The sequence below is a fragment of the Choloepus didactylus genome, chromosome 1, assembly GCF_015220235.1.
Source record: "Choloepus didactylus isolate mChoDid1 chromosome 1, mChoDid1.pri, whole genome shotgun sequence".
Classification (NCBI taxonomy): Eukaryota; Metazoa; Chordata; class Mammalia; order Pilosa; family Megalonychidae; genus Choloepus; species Choloepus didactylus.
In genome coordinates, this window is record NC_051307.1 from 182,925,988 (window position 1) to 182,943,611 (window position 17,624).

The following is a 17,624-nucleotide window of genomic DNA, read 5'->3' on the forward strand; positions in this document are numbered from 1 at the left end:
AATGTACGTGTATGGGGGAAGTGTGAATGCTCTCTGGCATGAGAGAAAAAAAAAATGTCTTTGATGATCAGATTGTTCAGTATTTTCAAAGCATTTGATAACACTTCCAAAGGAGTGCCATGGAGAAAAACAAGAGTTAAAAAAGAAAACCTCACACACAAAAAAAACAGATATCATTTGATATTGTTTCTCCGAAAAGAAATCTATTACCCTTTTTTCTTGCACAATTTTTTTTTAAATAGCATATAAGCTGTTAATTGCAATATCAGTTGTCATTCAGAATACAAATGAAAATGAGACCGAGAGGGAATGTGTTTCACAGTTGTTGTGTGCCTGTGAAAACCCCTGCCTCCCCCTGGGGGAGTCCAGAGGAGGCCACACTGGTCTCCTTTTTTTCTTTGCATTGTGGTTACTGGCCCATATAGCACAGCCTCAATAAATAAGTGTTGAATGAATTCCCTACTCTGCTTTTTCATGTCATTCTGTCTCCTAAAGAAAAATTGTTTCTATGCTCTAAGACTCCCCTCAAATGAAGATGAGAGGAAGAGAATTTGTAAGTTTATCTCCAAGGCCATACTTTTGAAACCTGGATAGCCAGAATTGCATGTCAATACCCCTAGCTAAGAACAACCCTGAGAAGGAGGCATTAAATGCCCATAGATAAAGTCAGAAGGAAAATGTTTTCAGGTGTCCATAAGTGTGGGTGTACCAGTGTTTTGCCAATCAAATCAACAAAGCTAAATAATCCTGTGACATCAAAGATCAAACACACACATACATTCACATGCACACACATGCTTATACTCTGCTAGTGGAAATGTAAACAATTTTTGAAGGGAAATTTGGAAACAAGTGTAAAAACGCATCATAAAAACTGATAAATCTAGGGATTTATCCTCAGGGAAGAACAAAGGCTGTGCACAGAGATTTAGCCTCAAAGATTACAGCTACATTTGTAATAGCCAAAAATTAAAATCAATCTAATTGTTCAGTACTAAGGGGTTGGTCAAGTTAATTGTAGTATATCAAAATGATAGTATACTATGCAGCCTTCAGAAATTGTGTTGAATACATATATTTATTGTCATGGAATAATGTTCACAATTTTGTAAAATAGAAAAAGCATGTTAAAAACAAAATATGCTGCAATTTTTGTGGATTACATATGTGTACACATGTATACATGTACATGTATATATGTATAAAAATATATATACATGAAGGGGCCTCTTTAGGTATTAGCATTCTGTGTCCTATTTTTTTCATCTTTCTGCTTATCTGAATTTTCTGATTTGTCTATGATTACTTCTGAAATAAAAGATATAAAAATGGACTGGATAAAAAATCCATTGTCAATATAGACTTTCTGAAAAAAAAGGAGTTATTTGGATTCTTTGTAGCTGGTAGGTTACACAGGAAGGCCTTGTGAGTTAATATGGAATGATAATGTAACCCAGAAGTTAGGATTTAAGGACTGATGATGATTACTGAATCATTATATAGATATTCCTTTTTACTTTCTGATTGTTAGAGTTGACAGAGGGAAATATCTGAAACCTAAACTGTAACCCAGCTGCCTTGATCTCTGATAATGATTGTATAGCCTTTATCTTATGCCCTGGTGATTGTAAAACCTTGTGACTAACCTTCACTTGTACCCATTTATCAAGTTTTTCTGCTTTTGAGTCTTATGATCACTAAAGACAGCCCCTAATGTTTATTAACGAGTGGTCTTGGGTCAGCCCAGAACTAACCCACCCCAAATCCAAAGTTATCTTGATAACAGAAGCTGGATCTAACCAAAATGGGCCAGCCTGACATGCACAGTAGCTTAGACTTTAACCTACTTGTCACCTATACCTCATTGTTGTACTAAAAATCACATCCATTACCACAGCAAAGCCACCACTTTCTTACATAAGTTCTGTGACTAAGCATGTAATCAATCTGTGCATGCCCAACAATTAGATCACTTCTAATTACATCATCTGGAGCCACTGTACTCATTATCCTAAAACCCACCCATCTTTTGATGCTATAAAACTATCAGAATTTCTGCTGTTTGGGGAGACAGATTTTTTACCAATAGACCATCTATTCTCCTGCCTTGCGTGTAGCAATGAAATTCTTTCTCTCTTTGAAACCCCGGTGTCTCAGGAATTGGCCATTTGAGCACATCAGGCAAAAGAATCCACTGCCCTGGTCCAGTAACAATAACGGTAGGTCCACTGCCCTGGTCCAGTAACAATAACGGTAGGTAGAAATGGAGAGGAATAATCTATAATAAACACTCATCTGATCAATATGCTCTCATATATCAGTTCTCATATATCAGCTCTCATATATCAGTTCCTTCCAGTAAACACTAAATATCAAAAAGCCAATGTTGAGATTTTTCATCATCCATGCAACTGATTCTTAGACTATATTGCCTTTTATTTTAGATTAAAGCATAAAACTGTCTTTGATCCAAAAACAGTCATGTAGATCCAGCATTTATAGCTGAAGTCAACCTATTTATAATCACATAATTTTTTCAAATCTTTGATTTTCTTTTTATCCCTGTAATGCAAAGAAAGTTCCTGATAAAACAACTTGGAGAGCAACAGCTCTGCCTTGTTCCTGACACATTTCTCTTTATTAATACAGGAAACTAAAAATGCAAACACCACCAGTTCAACAATTAAGAAAACAGGATTACGAATGTCAGGGTTTTGGGGGAACAAATTAGGGAACTGGTTATTCCCTTAACAGAAGCATATTCACCAAGTAATTTGCTTTCTTTTAAGTAGAGTTATCCCCTTATATCAACAGAAGAAGTAAGTCCAAATTAAAATCACTATTCATCAATTACTCTTGAAAAGCAATAAAGCTTTTCAATTATAATTTGAATCATTGTATCTCAGGGCTTCTCAAAAGGAACAACTTGGGGTGAAGGAGCAGTTGAAAATTCCTAGTTATTGCTGACACAAAGGCAGATATTTCTGAGGATTTAAAATTTATTTAATCAATCACTAATTTTTTCAATGAATTTAAATTTTTTCCTTTTTTAAACAAATATTTTCTAGGCACTGGTGGTGAATATACTGACATAGTTTCTCCCTTCATGGGGCTTACATTCTAGTGGAACAGAAAAACATTAAATGAGAAATCATAATTACAAACTGTGATGAGCACTTTAAAGGAAGAGAACAGGGTCTGAGAAAGAATAATGGGAAGATGGAAATTTACAACCCCAGCCATCAATTCTTGCCTAGATATTGCAAGCCTTTTCTTTTTCTTGCATCCATGCTTGCCTCCCTCCAATTCATTGCTGTAAATGAAAATCTTTGCAGATTACTTCTTGGCTTTAAAATTCTTCCATTATTCTGAGGATCATATCTAAAATCATTAGAATGGTCTCTAAGACACTGCATGACCTACCCATTGCCTAATCCTTTATTTTCATGTCTTAACAGTCTTCACATTGTTCTCTGTACTTTAGCCACAATGGACTTCTTTCAGTTTCTAAAATTAAAAAAAGATCTTCCTTTGTTGGAGACTTTGTTCATGCTGTTCCTTCCACCTGGAACATCTCATGTCTTGTGGATCTGTATTCCCAGAGTACCGTACTCTTCTCTGTACCACACAGGAGTGCATTTGACTGTAGCTAACAGTTTCCCAACAGAAATGACTTCAGCAGTTGGAACATTTTACTACCTCATACCCCCAAAAATCTAGGAGTAGGCATTTCCAGGGTTACTGAAGCATTTCAAAATTATTACCAAGACCAAGATTTTTTTTCCTTTCTGCCCTGCCATTCTGTATTAATTTAGAGTCATTGCTTGATGGTAACAAGATGGCTCCATGCGTCACATCCTGACACAACTGCATTCAAGGTAGAAAAAAATGAGGAAGGATAGTGCCACAGTGCTCTCCTCTTGTGTATGTTCCTTCTTTCAGAAAGTAAAATCTTTCTCAAGAGTTCCCATCACATTCCCCCATATCATATTGGCCAATTCTGTGTGATATGGTAACTCTTAGTTGCAAGGGGGGTCTAGGAGATGGGCAGAAAAGAAAAATATTGGAATGGCTATTGATTTTATAATTCTTTGGGGCACTTAAAATTGTAATTAGAGAATAAAGTAGGTGAATTTCATTCATTGTCTCCTCTGTGAGATTATAGGCACTTTGACTACTGGGGATGTTGTCTGTCTTGTTCACTGCTATAAGCCTAGAATTGGCACAGTGCCTGGCCTATACAGATCAGTGTTGCTTGAATGAAGGAAGGAATGAATATGAATGAGAACAATATTGGTAGAAAACAGGTACAACAGAAACAGAAAACTGTCAACACAGAACTTCTTAAACTGACTGACATATCTCATCATACAGCAATGCATTCCAGGTAATTTGAAAGTGGTCTTTTCATTTAAAAAAAACGACAACTTTTTGAAAGTACTCAATTCCTTGAAAAATCAATGTGATTTTCCTAACTTCTTAACTCCTTCCATGTGAGTAGACATGGGCACTATTGTTGTCATTAAGATCCAGGAATGAATTCTTATAAAAAAATAAAATAAATAATAACTCCTGTTAAGCAGTTATGTGACCCATAAAATTTTAAATTGCCTCAAGTACATGAATGTAAATCAATTCTTGGCTAAAACACTCAAGTATCATTTAACAAGAAAAAAATGTATAAAAGATAGGAAACCATTCAAAAGAGTAGTATGCAATTTTTTATTTGAATTTTCTACTCCTGAGAGCATCTCAGAAACAGATAAATATGTCATTCTGATTGACTGATTAAGAAAAAAGCAAAGGTAAAATGTCTGAGACATAAAGGATCCCTAACACATTTTTGTTCCTATATCTATATTAAAGGAAACCTGGATTTATTCCTAGCTCTGTCATGTCTTAAATATGTAACTACGGGCAAATCAATTATGCTCTTTGGTTCACAAATGACATAGTAATCATAAACTACCTTTCAGTTATGATATGCAGTCACTTCAAAATTTTAAAATGTAAATGAAAAAAAGACAAATGGCATTGAACACACTCAGTTATAGCCAACCTAATAAAACATTGAAGAACAGATGCAAATTCATGAGAGTATCTGTTTCTACAGAGGCAGAATCTGGTCCTAGTAGTTAATGAACACGTCAAAACACACAGGGCACTGACATACAAATATCACAACAATTAAAACACCATTAGTTGTAAATATTCATGCATACAAGATGAGGTTTTAAGTTTGCAATATGGTTTTCATTTGAAGTAAAATTCCTTAAAAATGGAAAATGACTTTAGCTTCAGCAAAGGGAGTCCCCAAAGAACAAAATGAAAACAGATGGCTAAGAACAATCACCCACATGCTGAACACAGATCTTGAGGAGGCATTTCTAAGAATGAAGTGGCACTTCCAGTCTAGGCCACTTCCCACAAGGATCCTTATTTAACCCACAGAAAACTTGGGGTGTATATCTCTGGCAAAGAGGAACCTCAACAACTCTTTTCCCACTAGCCTCCCAGTGATCAAGCCTAGTTTTCAACTCTTGCCAATGTTCCAAATAAAGCTAAGTATCAACCACTGGAGACAGACAATCCCCTAACAAATCAGCACGTGATGATCAGCCCTGAGCTAACATCTTCCTACATAAATGGGCCATTAAGCCCTAGCTAAGCATATGAAGCATTCAATTTAATATATGATACACATCTGTTCCACTTTCTCAGTGAGCAGAATTTTCAAGATAACTTAAATCCCAAACTTAATCAAGGAGAAAAAAAATCTTGGCAACACTTAAAACCAAGTTTTAAAATATAATCCAAATGAGGGCGAGAGAGACCATTTTGCTGTAACTAATGAGATTATATAATACCTAAATCACATACACAAAATTACCGGAGCAGAAACACTACATCTTTTATTTGGGCCGATTTATCTTTCCTTTCGAGCCTATCAACATTTCCCAAAGATCTTCATCTACTCCTGGCCCAAGTCACCAAAACATAACTGCAAATGGTGTCCTCTGCAAATACGGTGACTTAACCCCCTTGATGCCCAAAGACCGCATGAGGAAAACTCACAGATTTGTCTTTCACGAGAAGAGCACAGCACTGGATTCCAGCCATCAGCATCTTGTGTGGGTTCCAGGCCACAGAGTCAGCCCTGTTGTGTTCAACAAAGAAAGGGACAGGGTAGGGAGGGGAGTCAATTTGGTTGGACTGGCAGAAAGAATATTATCATCAGCAGGATCCACATTCAGTACTCATACCCAATTTAGTGTCCTATAGGATTCCTTTTCTGCGTGGTTTGGGGAGTTTGTAGTTCTTTTTTTAAAAAAAGTAATTACTTGGCTTTTGTCTATTTCCAAAATGTCTCTTGGTTGGGAAAAGTCCAAAGAGATTCCCTGGGAGACTACATTTACCTGTGGATGCCATGCAGAAGCTTGCGGTGCTTCCTTGACATCAAAGCTGAGCCACCCCAAGAAGCCTGTTGAGATATTTATATAACCAAAACAATGTTATTTCAGTTATTTGTTTACCATCTGGTTATCACAGAAAACCCTGAGTGACAACCTCCATCTCCCTTATTTGGTACTTTGTTTTAAGTCATGGTAACCAATTTTTATTCCAGGAAAATGATCACTGGCTCTGCTCAGGGAACCAGAGTCTCATCACAATAGATGGGTCCCCAATGACCCTTAGGATTTAAATTGACACAAGACAAAGAAATTCACATATTGACCACTTGAGCTGGGTGTGTTTGAAAAGAGGTTAAACAGGCACAGTTCATGCCCTCTTGAAGTTTACAATCTGAAACAGACAACACTTCACAGTGCTGACATTCTATCCATATTTGTACCAAATTTTACAAATGCTGATGATGAGCCATGGACTCCGAGCTGGCATTCTATTTAAGTAATGAGGCACATGCTTGGCGAGGTAGATAGAGAAGAGGAAAGGAAGTCATAGCCAACTAGATGGTCTGGGTGGAAATGGATGCTGCTAATAAAAAAATAGATCTTTTCAGCCAGATGGCTTTCAGAAATATTTGAAAACCAAAACTGTGAGAGTGGGAGAGAGGAAAATTGGGATTAAGGAAGTCATTCATGCAAAAGGTAAATTTTATAAGCAAAGGAAAAAGGAGCTGAGAATGAGATGAAAAGAAATCCCATAGTCAATAGGTCTGGAGTAAGGGGAAGGAAGAATCAATATAGGGAATATGGAAGTCAGTTTAGTCCTTGAAATTGAGCTGACTTCTAAGTTTTACTTTGTAGGGCACTAAAGAGAGACTACAGCAAGAGGATTAGGAGTGGACTAGTTTGGGCTATGGTGAATGTTCTCCAGGGTAATTTAAACTTCACAATATCTCATAGAGATATTACAGATAAACTAAGTTTCAGAAGTGGTAGGTAAATTGCCCAAGGTCACACAGGTAATAAAAATCAGACCTGGGATCTAAAGCTCATTCATATAACACCACAATGTAGGAAAGGTAATCCTTTGGCCAAATGGTGGACCAGAGCATGGAGATGTGAGAGGAGATGAAAATGCTGCAGGCAGGACATGAGCCAAGGGCTGCCTAGGATATAGACGGAAGCCATCTTTGGCTATAGAATTTAAAAGGATATGGTAGACCCATCCCCCCAAGTTCTGTTGGAAGAAGTGCCAAGATTATGTACACCATGGATGTGGAAGATGAACAAAATGAGACATTTTCAAAATTCTCAGAGTTTTATCAAAGCTGGGCCCACTCATGCAAAATAAAGAGAATGTACAACACAAACTACTTTGCAGCCTTAAATTCCATTTTAAAACAACTCTGTCATGAGTTGCCTAGGGGGTAGAATTTAAGGAGGCACTCACTCTTGCAGTTGCACAAGTGCCCACGCTACCCTTGCACGACCATGAGAGTGAGTGACTCCTTCAGTGTTGAGTGTTAGACACCTCACTTGCCTCACCTTGGGTCCAGCTCTGCTCCCATGATTGGACTGGGGTATCTAACAATTTCATGGTGTCCCCCAAGTCTTGTTAGCTCAATGCATCTCAAGGGTGGTATGTTTCTTAAAGGATTAATGTCTTGGATTGTCAGTAAAGTCCCCTTCCTGCTGCACTCTCCCCCACACTGGAATTCACAATGGATGGTGTGTGACTATGGCTGGGCTACAAAACTTCAGCAACCAGGAAAATTTTACCATGGCCTACTGACTGAAAAAACCCAGATCTGGATTTCCAGATCTTCACTCCTGCAAACATTAAAATGACTAACATATTAGGTTCCTTTACTCCCATTACACACCTTAAATACTAAATTTCCTACTTTTCTCAATTCTTTAATCCCTCAATCTCACTGAGATCCTACCAGGGATATCTACGGGAAGGATTAATTAGTAAGACTCAGTCACACCCAGTTACTCTCCCACTTTCTGCCTGTCTCAAAAACTATGCCTGTCTCCTGTCCTATCCTTTGCCCCCTCTTCCTCCTGAGAAAATGTTCTCCCAATGCCTAGTGAGCTGGATCAAAGTTTCAAAATTACATAAACTCTTTTGAGGCATTAGTGCACAGTTTACAGAATGGCTTGGAGAGTTAGGCATAGCTCATCAGCAACCTTATTCCTCAAAAGAGCTGAAAGACAGAAAAGTACCGCCCCTTGTGTCAGTGCCCCACTTGTACTTGCTTTACTTTCTAAATTCCTAACTCAAAACTTACAACATTAAGCAATCACCTACAGGATGAAGGAACTTGATTTTCTAACTCAGTAAGAACTAATATTTGTTGACCTATTACTATATACTAGGCAATGTGGTATACCATTTCACATACACTTTCCCCTCAATTAATTAGTTAATTCATTAATAATAGAACCAATCCTGAAAGTGAGGTGGAGGCAGGTGTGGAATTTACATACAGTGTCCTCTAAAAGTCAGTGATTTTAAATACAATGTTTACTATCTCCCTTGGGGCTTAAGATGAAGAATGGACAGGAGAGTTTAGGAAGCTGGGCTGGGAGTGGATGGCTTTGCAGCAGCACAACCTTTGTTTCAGAGAAGAACCGGACCAGTGATGACATCCTACTCTGAGCCAGAGGCTGGAGGAGAATTCACTCTCAAGGACAGAGAATGGGACTGGAGGCAAAAGATTATTACAAAAAAAAAAAAAAAAAAATGAAGTTCCTCTGTATCTGTCATATAAAAATTCATTATAATAAATCAAATTTAAGACACCATCAAATATAAGATTCACGATTTATTTATGTGCTACTAAGAAAAAAACAAACATCAACATAACGATTTCCAAGATGTTAAAAATTTAGAAAAGGCTGGGGGTCATCTTAGAATTAATAAAAGATGGTATATACATAAGCAAGGCAACTTGGTTTTTTGGAAAACCCAGCAGAACAAGCAAGCATAATTACATTTTTAAAAAGAGATTCAGTAAATATCAGTTTTTAATATTTTGAAGAATCTTTAAAATAACCTTAAATTTTTTTTTCAACATGTCAAAGAAATTACTGCAATGTTGTTAATTTTTTTCTTTAAAATTAAAAACTATGCATGGTATACTGTATAAAGTTTCTTCAAGATAAACTATGCACCCCTGTATAGAATTTTATCAACCAATTAGATGCCTGAAATATTAAAGAATGGGTGAACACTGTCTCAATGTTAGAGCTTACCAATTTCTTTAATAGCTCAGATGGGTGTTGTTAAATTTAATGTTACACTACAAGCATTTATTAGCTGCCTACTGTGTGCAAGTAGAATAATTTGGTGGGGTGTAAATATTTCCTTATAAAAGTATTTGTTTCAAGGATTCAACCTTTATTTTTTAGACAACCTAGAAAACTTTTATTCATATTTATAAATTGCATTTCTGTTAAGCCCCATAAATGTCTTAATATCATTCCCAATTTAGACATTACTGTAGTTACTGTTTTATGTAAATGATAAAATCCATATTTAATGTTTCTTTTATGAGAATAGAATATTTAAGTATAACAGCTGATGTTGCTGATTTTTTCCCTTATTTCCAATGTTATAAAAGTACTAATTTCATTTTCTCTTTTAGTACATAATGTATTGTTATGCTAAGTCTATGAAAATCAATAAGATATAAGTTGAAATGTGAACAGATACAAATACTGCAATTCCATTTAAGAAATCACAAATAATCTACCTGAAGTAATGCCGTTGGCATGCTAATAGAACTTTTAGCTTTAGTGAGCTTTCTATTAGTGCTGCTTTTGCCAAATACTAGCATACTTTTAATGAAAGTCATGAGCTGCTGAAAATTTCTCTCCACATCATATTATATACACTCTACTTTGAAAACATGAAGTCATCTAAACTATGATATTTTATGTGGTTCTATCCCCCAAATGCTTAGTTACCTTCAATTTAACAAGTCAAAATATTGTTCTTTCTTCTTCTGATAAAGAGGCTCTAAACCACTCACTGACTAAAGGAAAGTTCCCTAAAATCTCATCAGAGTGTTCAACAGTGACTTCTCCTGGGTAGAATCTAATTAACTCCTGGTTTCACACACAAAATAAGAACACCAGAGAGCTCAACAAACTTTCATAACTGACTGAATTCAAATTTTTAATGCCTGATAAGTAGAATTTTAAGGGTTACCTTTAGTTAAGGGAAAACTGATTATGAACAACCGTGGGACTTAGAAAATTATCTAGGAAAAAAGCCAATCCTCTGTTCAGAAAATTATGAAGAATGTTTCTCAAATAATTAACTGTGATAGATCTAGATAAAGCTAAACTTGAATTATAGGAAGGAATTTTGTAATGTAGCTTTTTGCATTTTCCAGTTGATGAGAATCATATAATTTTTTCTGGTAGAGATTTAACTGACCACATCTGTTTGCATGAGGAAACTGAAGCTCAAAGAGCTGAGATCACAATAATGAAGAGGGAAATCAGAATCCTAAAGTTGCCTCTATAGTCCAAAATGTGTCCCCTTCACCATGCTGCCTCAGTGACAGTAGTTTTGAGGGATCAAAAGAGAAAGTTCACAGGAGAGGAGGAAATAAAATGGAATCCAGAAAACTAAAGTGGTATTTACATCATCTTGGAATCTTCTTCTGTGTACCTTACAGTAAATAACATGCTTATTTCCCCAAATTAGAAATACACAGAAAAAAAAGAATAGCTCAGAATCTCATATCTAGCATCCTGTAAGATGAAAAACTTCCCACCAAAGCTGCAAAAAGACAATGAAGTTAAATATATGAACTTACATCCACATGAAGCCAGAGGCTGTGCTTCTCACAGATGTCAGCTATCTCATCCAGAGGATCAAAGGCTCCCAAGACAGTTGTACCAGATGTGGCACAGACAAGAAATGGTGCTGCCCCCTGTAAGAAGGACCCACACACAGAGTTATAGCCATCACCACTAAGTTTGCCCTGTAGTATACTTTATAAAGGTAAATAGCTCTTTATCTGGATACTTATTTGGTTTCTTTGGAAATAATCATTACTTCATTGGATATTTTAAAATTTTGCCATGTGGCTTCTTGACATTAGAAGCAGGTTAAGCATACTGAGAAAATACCATGACACTAAGTGGTCCTTTGTCTCAACTCAACATGTATCCTCACTACTTTTACTCTCATTTTCTTTCCACAGTAAATTCTGTTCCATAGAGTCTCAAATAGAGACTGAACAACCTCAACCACAATGGCAAACTGGCATTCTACGATTCCTGACTCCTTCCTTGGAGAAATACAGTGGCACCTCCCTAATGCCAGTATTGTGACCCTTCTCCAAAATTAAAATGAACTCAATTGGAAGACAAACAGCCAGCTCCAGGGAGAAACTATGTAGACCTGGCTGCTTGTTTCCTTATAAAGTGTCATTGTAAAACAAAGAATGCACTCAAGTACAGATTTGACGTCATAGGGAGTAAGGTAATCTCACCGGATACACTCTCCAAAATGGGTGCCAGAACAGAGAAATCGCTTGGAATGTGCTGGAAAAGACAGCCTGCATCACTCCAACCACATTTATTCCTCCCTACACAGCTGATGGCTGCATCTTACAGAGTGAGCAGGGGCCAGTGGGAAATAGGGGAGAAGTGGAGGAATGTGGGAGCACACACAGGGATGAATGGTAACCAAGCCAAGCTAGCCAGGCACCTGACCCCAGTACAGTACTTTATTCCAACAGTTGGAGGAAGAGTACATGAGGTCGTTTCCAAATGGATGGATCCCAGTCTGGCTGCAGTATAGAAGTGCCTTGGAGGGAAAACTCACAGATAAAGGTGGGGTTGGGGAGAGCAACTAGAATCTTAAAATCCTAGAGCACCAGAGGAATAAGTGACAGAAATACTTACTGCCTCTAAAAGTCATTTTACCTTCATTTAGGATGGAGTCATTTTTTCTCCCAATATTATCTTGAAATGCAATTGAGATTGCAATATATTTTTCTGTACTTTTAACATCAGGGGTTGTTGCATTTGAACCAGACTCATTTCAACTTAGCTGACCTTTGGACGGAAAGATGTGATTTCTCAGTGCAAAGTGGGGCAGAGCAGGGACACGGGCCACACCTCTAAGTGGAGATGCATGGGAATCAAAGTGAATGGTACATATGAATCCATTTGACATTATGGGAGATGCTGTGATACATGGAATCCAGTCTATCTACACCTCTTACAGCCCCTGGGGACCACAGACATTGGAAATTCTTCCCTATAGTCAACTACCAATAGATTATTTCTTCATTATGCCCAGTGACCTAAATGAAATGAAACAGATTTACATCAATCATTAAAAACAACAGGAAAAGTAAGTTACTAAAACCTTTTAAGGAGTCTTTCATGGATGGGCTTTACCACATAAACTAAATGACATTGTGATGGTGGTGAGAAAATACCTACGCAAGTTATTATAGCCTACTAATGAGTTTTCCTCACCTTTTTTCACAAGCCTATTTATAAATATCGGGCCCAGAAATTAAACTTTGAAATTTGAATTTAACTTTCCAGATTTTTTTCTCCCAGATCTCATGCCATTAATGAGAAAATTCAGTGGAAACAATATTGATTGCTTTCTGCCGATGAGCTGTATTCCCTAAGAAAGTTTATTATCTCTAACACTCAGACAAAAAATATCTCCAGATATTAGAGATTGTATTATACAGTTCCAGTTTTTTATAAGCACGTTAGAATCTCTGCTGCCTCTATGGTTTTCACCATCTTTGTAATGGCATCAAGTAAAAGTCACTGCTCAATTGTTTTTTAACGGATTGTTACTGGCGAGGGAATTGAAAACCAGCAGAAAAAAAGCTGATATACTATTCCCTATATCTGAAACAATACAAATCAAAGGCTTGAAACAAAACAACTAGATCTGAAGGTGCCAAGAAAAAATAAACTAGTCATCATGTATTACGATCTAAGAATGTATGCAAGGTTTGTCCTTGGCAAATCCAGCCTCAAGATTTGACTGACTTAAAGAAAACAGAGGAGACAAACCAACTCTAACCCCATTGTTCTACTTTTAAATGTGCCTAAAGCAATTTTTACTTTTTAAAAACTTCTTTTTTCAAGTTCTCAACTTTTTTGTCAGTCTCATGTGCTTTCATTGTCAAAACAAAAACTTGAGCAACGAAACTAATAATTACTGCAGAGAAATGTTAGAAACATGAGTTCTTAATGATACTAAATAAAAACAAGTTTCAGCTCTCTTTGAAGGATGCTAGACAACCAATTCTCTATCCCAAAAACTGGCAAATAAGAGGAAAGAATACAGCATTTATCTTGCCTTTCCTGTGTAAACCATTTCCTTAAGGAAACCAAAGAGGGATGAGGAATGCTTATCTTTAAAGTATCATGGCAACCAGTTAATGAAGGAGGAATGAGAGCATGAGTTAGAACATCATCTAATGAGATAATGAGACTGGACAACGATCATCAATGGCAGCAAATCCATGAGATGAGAGCTTTATAACGGATAGATCAGGCTGACGATGCACAAACCCACCAATCAGTCTAATCACAAAAAGAGACATGGATGTCTACCGATGGAAAGACAAAATACTACCCATGAAGTATTCTTGGTAAAAAATCCAATGCCTAACCTGAATTTCATGGCTCCTAAATGTCTAACTGCCAAATTACTGGAAATATAGAAACAGAGGAGAGCTGGGGAATAAAGCACTTAGATTCTCAAATTCTTGATAACCTAAAAAATCCATAATGTGGAAAACTGTACAGGACTGGTTTCTTCAACAAATCAATTGTAGAAAGAAAAAATAAATAAATAAAAGAAAAAGGAAGGGAAGCTATAGATTAGAAAAGATTTATGTGATGTAGCAACCAAACGCAACATGTGGACCTTGTTTGAATCCTGATTCAAAAAAGCCAATTATTAAAAGAAAAAAAGGCAATGGAAGAACTTTTAATTCAGACTAGTTATTTGATAATATTAAGAAATTATTATTTATTATTTATTTGTTTAAATATAATCATGTGTTTTTTTAAAAAAGATAGTCCTTTTCTTTTAAAGATACTCTGAACTATCTACATATCAAATGATATGATGTCTGGGAGGGGCTGGGGAAGGTGTAGATGAAACAGGATTGTATAAGAGTTAATGAATATTGAAGTTGTATGATGGATATATGGGGGGTCATTTTATTACTCTTTCTAGTTTTACTTATCTTTGAAATTTTTCATAATACAAGAAGTTTAAAAGGAAAGACAGAAAGAAATACAGAAGGAAGAAGGGAGGGAGGGAAAGAGGGAAGGAGACAACAAAGGAAGAAAAAAGGAAGGAAGGAATCACATGAACCACACAAAAAAGCACAATCAACATTCTCCAACAACAAGAATTTATGACATCATGAAAGCTCTTTCTGATAGAAACAGATGCAGAAAAAGATAAAACTAAAACTAGGAAGCAATATCTGTAGTTCATACCAGAATAAATGTCTCACAGGTTGTAATGCAGAATTTTATCCAAAATTCAAAGAAATTTTGTTAGTCTATAACCATCAAACTATCAAATCGACTTGTTATTGGTATGTTCTTTTTAAACAAAACAGAATATAACGCATTGTTTGTCTAGTAGAATTCTGGATTGATCTATTTCTTACTCATGGTGTCACTTAATCTTTTGCTCTAACTTCCAAGTTTCTAATAAATTAGATCTAGAGCTTTGATTAAATTCATGTTTTTTCTTGCCAAAAAAAAAAGTTCTACTTATACATCTAAGGACACACACCTGAATCCAATACATATATAATAATGGCAGAATTTTTAAGTATGGAACTTCAAATCAAATAGAGTGATCTAGCATACTCAAGGGACATGGTGATATTTTTGTGAAAATTTTTGAAAATAAAGAGTACAACAACAGAAATATAATACTAAAACTTAAACAAAAGAATCCATTTTCCTTGGAGTATGAAATCCTATGACCATAGACATACTTATATCCCAGCTCAGCATGTGGGCTTTTCATTTTTCAGCAATCATGTCTGACTTTGTTGCTACCTATTGGAAAGTTGCCGGAGAGTGGTCTGAAACTCCATTAGCAACAGGGGTTATGGTGGGATGGGAGGAAAGCTATGACGTAGGTGCATTTAAAACAGCAGGCTTTTGGTCTCAGGGGTGCTCACCAAGAGCAAGATATCTGCTTTTTAGAGAATGGTCCACCTAAAAAGCAGGTGTCAGGCCAGCCCTAGCTGGAGTATAGAAGGTGACCAGGCCACACCTTGCCTTCCCAAGCAATGGGAATTCAGATTTGATACTTTCTGGCAATTGGTTTGACCTGCAGAGTTTTCAGAGTCAGGAGTTATGTAGGAGAGTGGATGCTGGGACCTGCTGGAGAAGCTGGTTTCTTCCTTAGGGCTAATTCTAGGCAAGAATCCTGAATACCATGATGTCAATGTTTTAATAGGCTCCGGCCACCTGGGAATGAGAACATCCGAGAAACACCATAGAACATGGAGAGGCAAGCACCTGGAAATAGAACATCTGTAAATGAATTTCCCTTTTTAACTTCAACAGGCTCTCTTCTCTCTCCCACACATAGAGATGGGTTTGGCTGTGCTTGCGTGCTCCCCCTGTCATTCTCTTTCTCTCGCCCATGCATACATTTTCTCTCCCTCTCTCTTTCTCCCATCTCACCTCTTTTCTGGCTTTCCAGATTTGCTTTTCCAGTTCCTCAGGTATCATTCTACCTCTAAAGGACACAGATTAGAGACTTTCAGTTATCTTTAGCAGTTAATAGATAACACTACTGCTTTTTAAAGAGTCTGAATTTCCCCCTCCACCCACCAGGTTTCCAGATCCTGTCCCCATTACCTTCCATCTGTTTCCACAAAGCAAACGTTCTCAGTACCAATCCCAAGAAAGGAGGCTGCCTTCTTCATGGAGTAATGACACTGAATTAAAGGGGCAATGTAGGAAGAGAGAGACGTGAATATACAGCACAGAAAAAGCATTGCTTATTATTTAACAAGGTATAAGTCATTGTGACTGAGCCCAATCTTAGGAACATTATTGCATAAAAAAAAGAAAACAGTAATTTATTTGTGTTCCTTAGTATAATGGTTAAGAACATTGACTTTGGGGCAGAGAAACAAGGATTTAACTCCAAGTTCTACCAGCAACAGCTATGGAATATTGAGCAAATAACATACTCCCTAAGCCTCAGTTTCTTAATCTGTTGAGTGGGCATGGCAATAAGGCCTACCTCATAGGCTTGTTATACAAATTCAGCATACAGCTGACACGTGGAACACACTCGGTCAGAGGAGGCTGTTCTATACAATGTTAAGAAAAGAAAAGTTTCTCTATGCTACTAAGACTCAGTGTTAGCGAAAACTTAGAATCTAGTCCATTGCTGACTTGAACCTTTTAAGGATATAGCAAGACTTATCAAAGATTGCAGTCACCAACCAGAGAAGAATACAGTTATTGACAAGAGCAAATTAGGATTAAAATACTGACCAGACATTTGACAAATTTTGTTTAATACTGAATGCAAGACGGAAATGATACACATAGGAATATGGTTAAAATCATAACAAAAGTAATAAATTATAAACACACTGCTTCACTCAGCAATGGCTTGAATGAGGTTAATAGATGGTTCTGGAATTAGGTCCGGTCTATTTTTTATTGGCAAGTAGTAGTATATGTTTTAGATTGTCGGACCTCCCCTCCACCCCATGCAAAAAGCCTATAAAATGATTAGCATTCAACATTGGAAATGTCACTTTTTATATATTAGCGAGGACAGGTGGTCAATTAATTCTTTTTTCATGCCAGAAAAATGAAGGTGCTCAAGGACATTATTGTACCAAAAAAACCTTAGTAATTTAATTTGTAGGTATGAATACATTAAAAGAGTAGTCAAGTCTTCACATTTAACTTGATGTATTCCCTCAAATGTGGTGATTTTTTTCTTCTTTTGTCAAGAGGGTTTTATTGGGAACTCTTTAAAAAAAAACTGTATAAAAATAAATGTAAAAGTAACAACATCGGGAGAAATGAAACCATCCTAAACAATTAATTTCCAAATATCAAATAAGACAGATCTAAAATGCCTGTAGGATGCATTCATCTCAGGTTGTTAAAAGAACATATGCATGTTGAAGAGTAATAACG

The 17,624-nt window shown here is 36.6% G+C and overlaps 1 protein-coding gene across 3 annotated transcripts in view; it reads right to left on the reverse strand.

Annotated features, from left to right (window-relative positions):
* The window catches only part of GADL1 (glutamate decarboxylase like 1), a 201,160-nt gene that overhangs the window by 118,709 nt on the left and 64,827 nt on the right, over positions 1-17,624 (reverse strand). For 2 of the 3 annotated variants that reach the window (XM_037828498.1, XM_037828506.1), the window contains 5 exons: positions 16,317-16,396; positions 16,140-16,194; positions 11,243-11,359; positions 6,417-6,481; positions 6,076-6,157 (listed from right to left, as the gene is read on the reverse strand). In XM_037828498.1, coding sequence (XP_037684426.1) covers positions 6,076-6,157; positions 6,417-6,481; positions 11,243-11,359; positions 16,140-16,194; positions 16,317-16,396 — 399 coding nt within the window. Of the gene's footprint in view, positions 1-6,075; positions 6,158-6,416; positions 6,482-11,242; positions 11,360-11,558; positions 11,729-16,139; positions 16,195-16,316; positions 16,397-17,624 lie in introns of those variants that run through there. The other variant, XM_037828515.1, reaches the window with a different exon arrangement.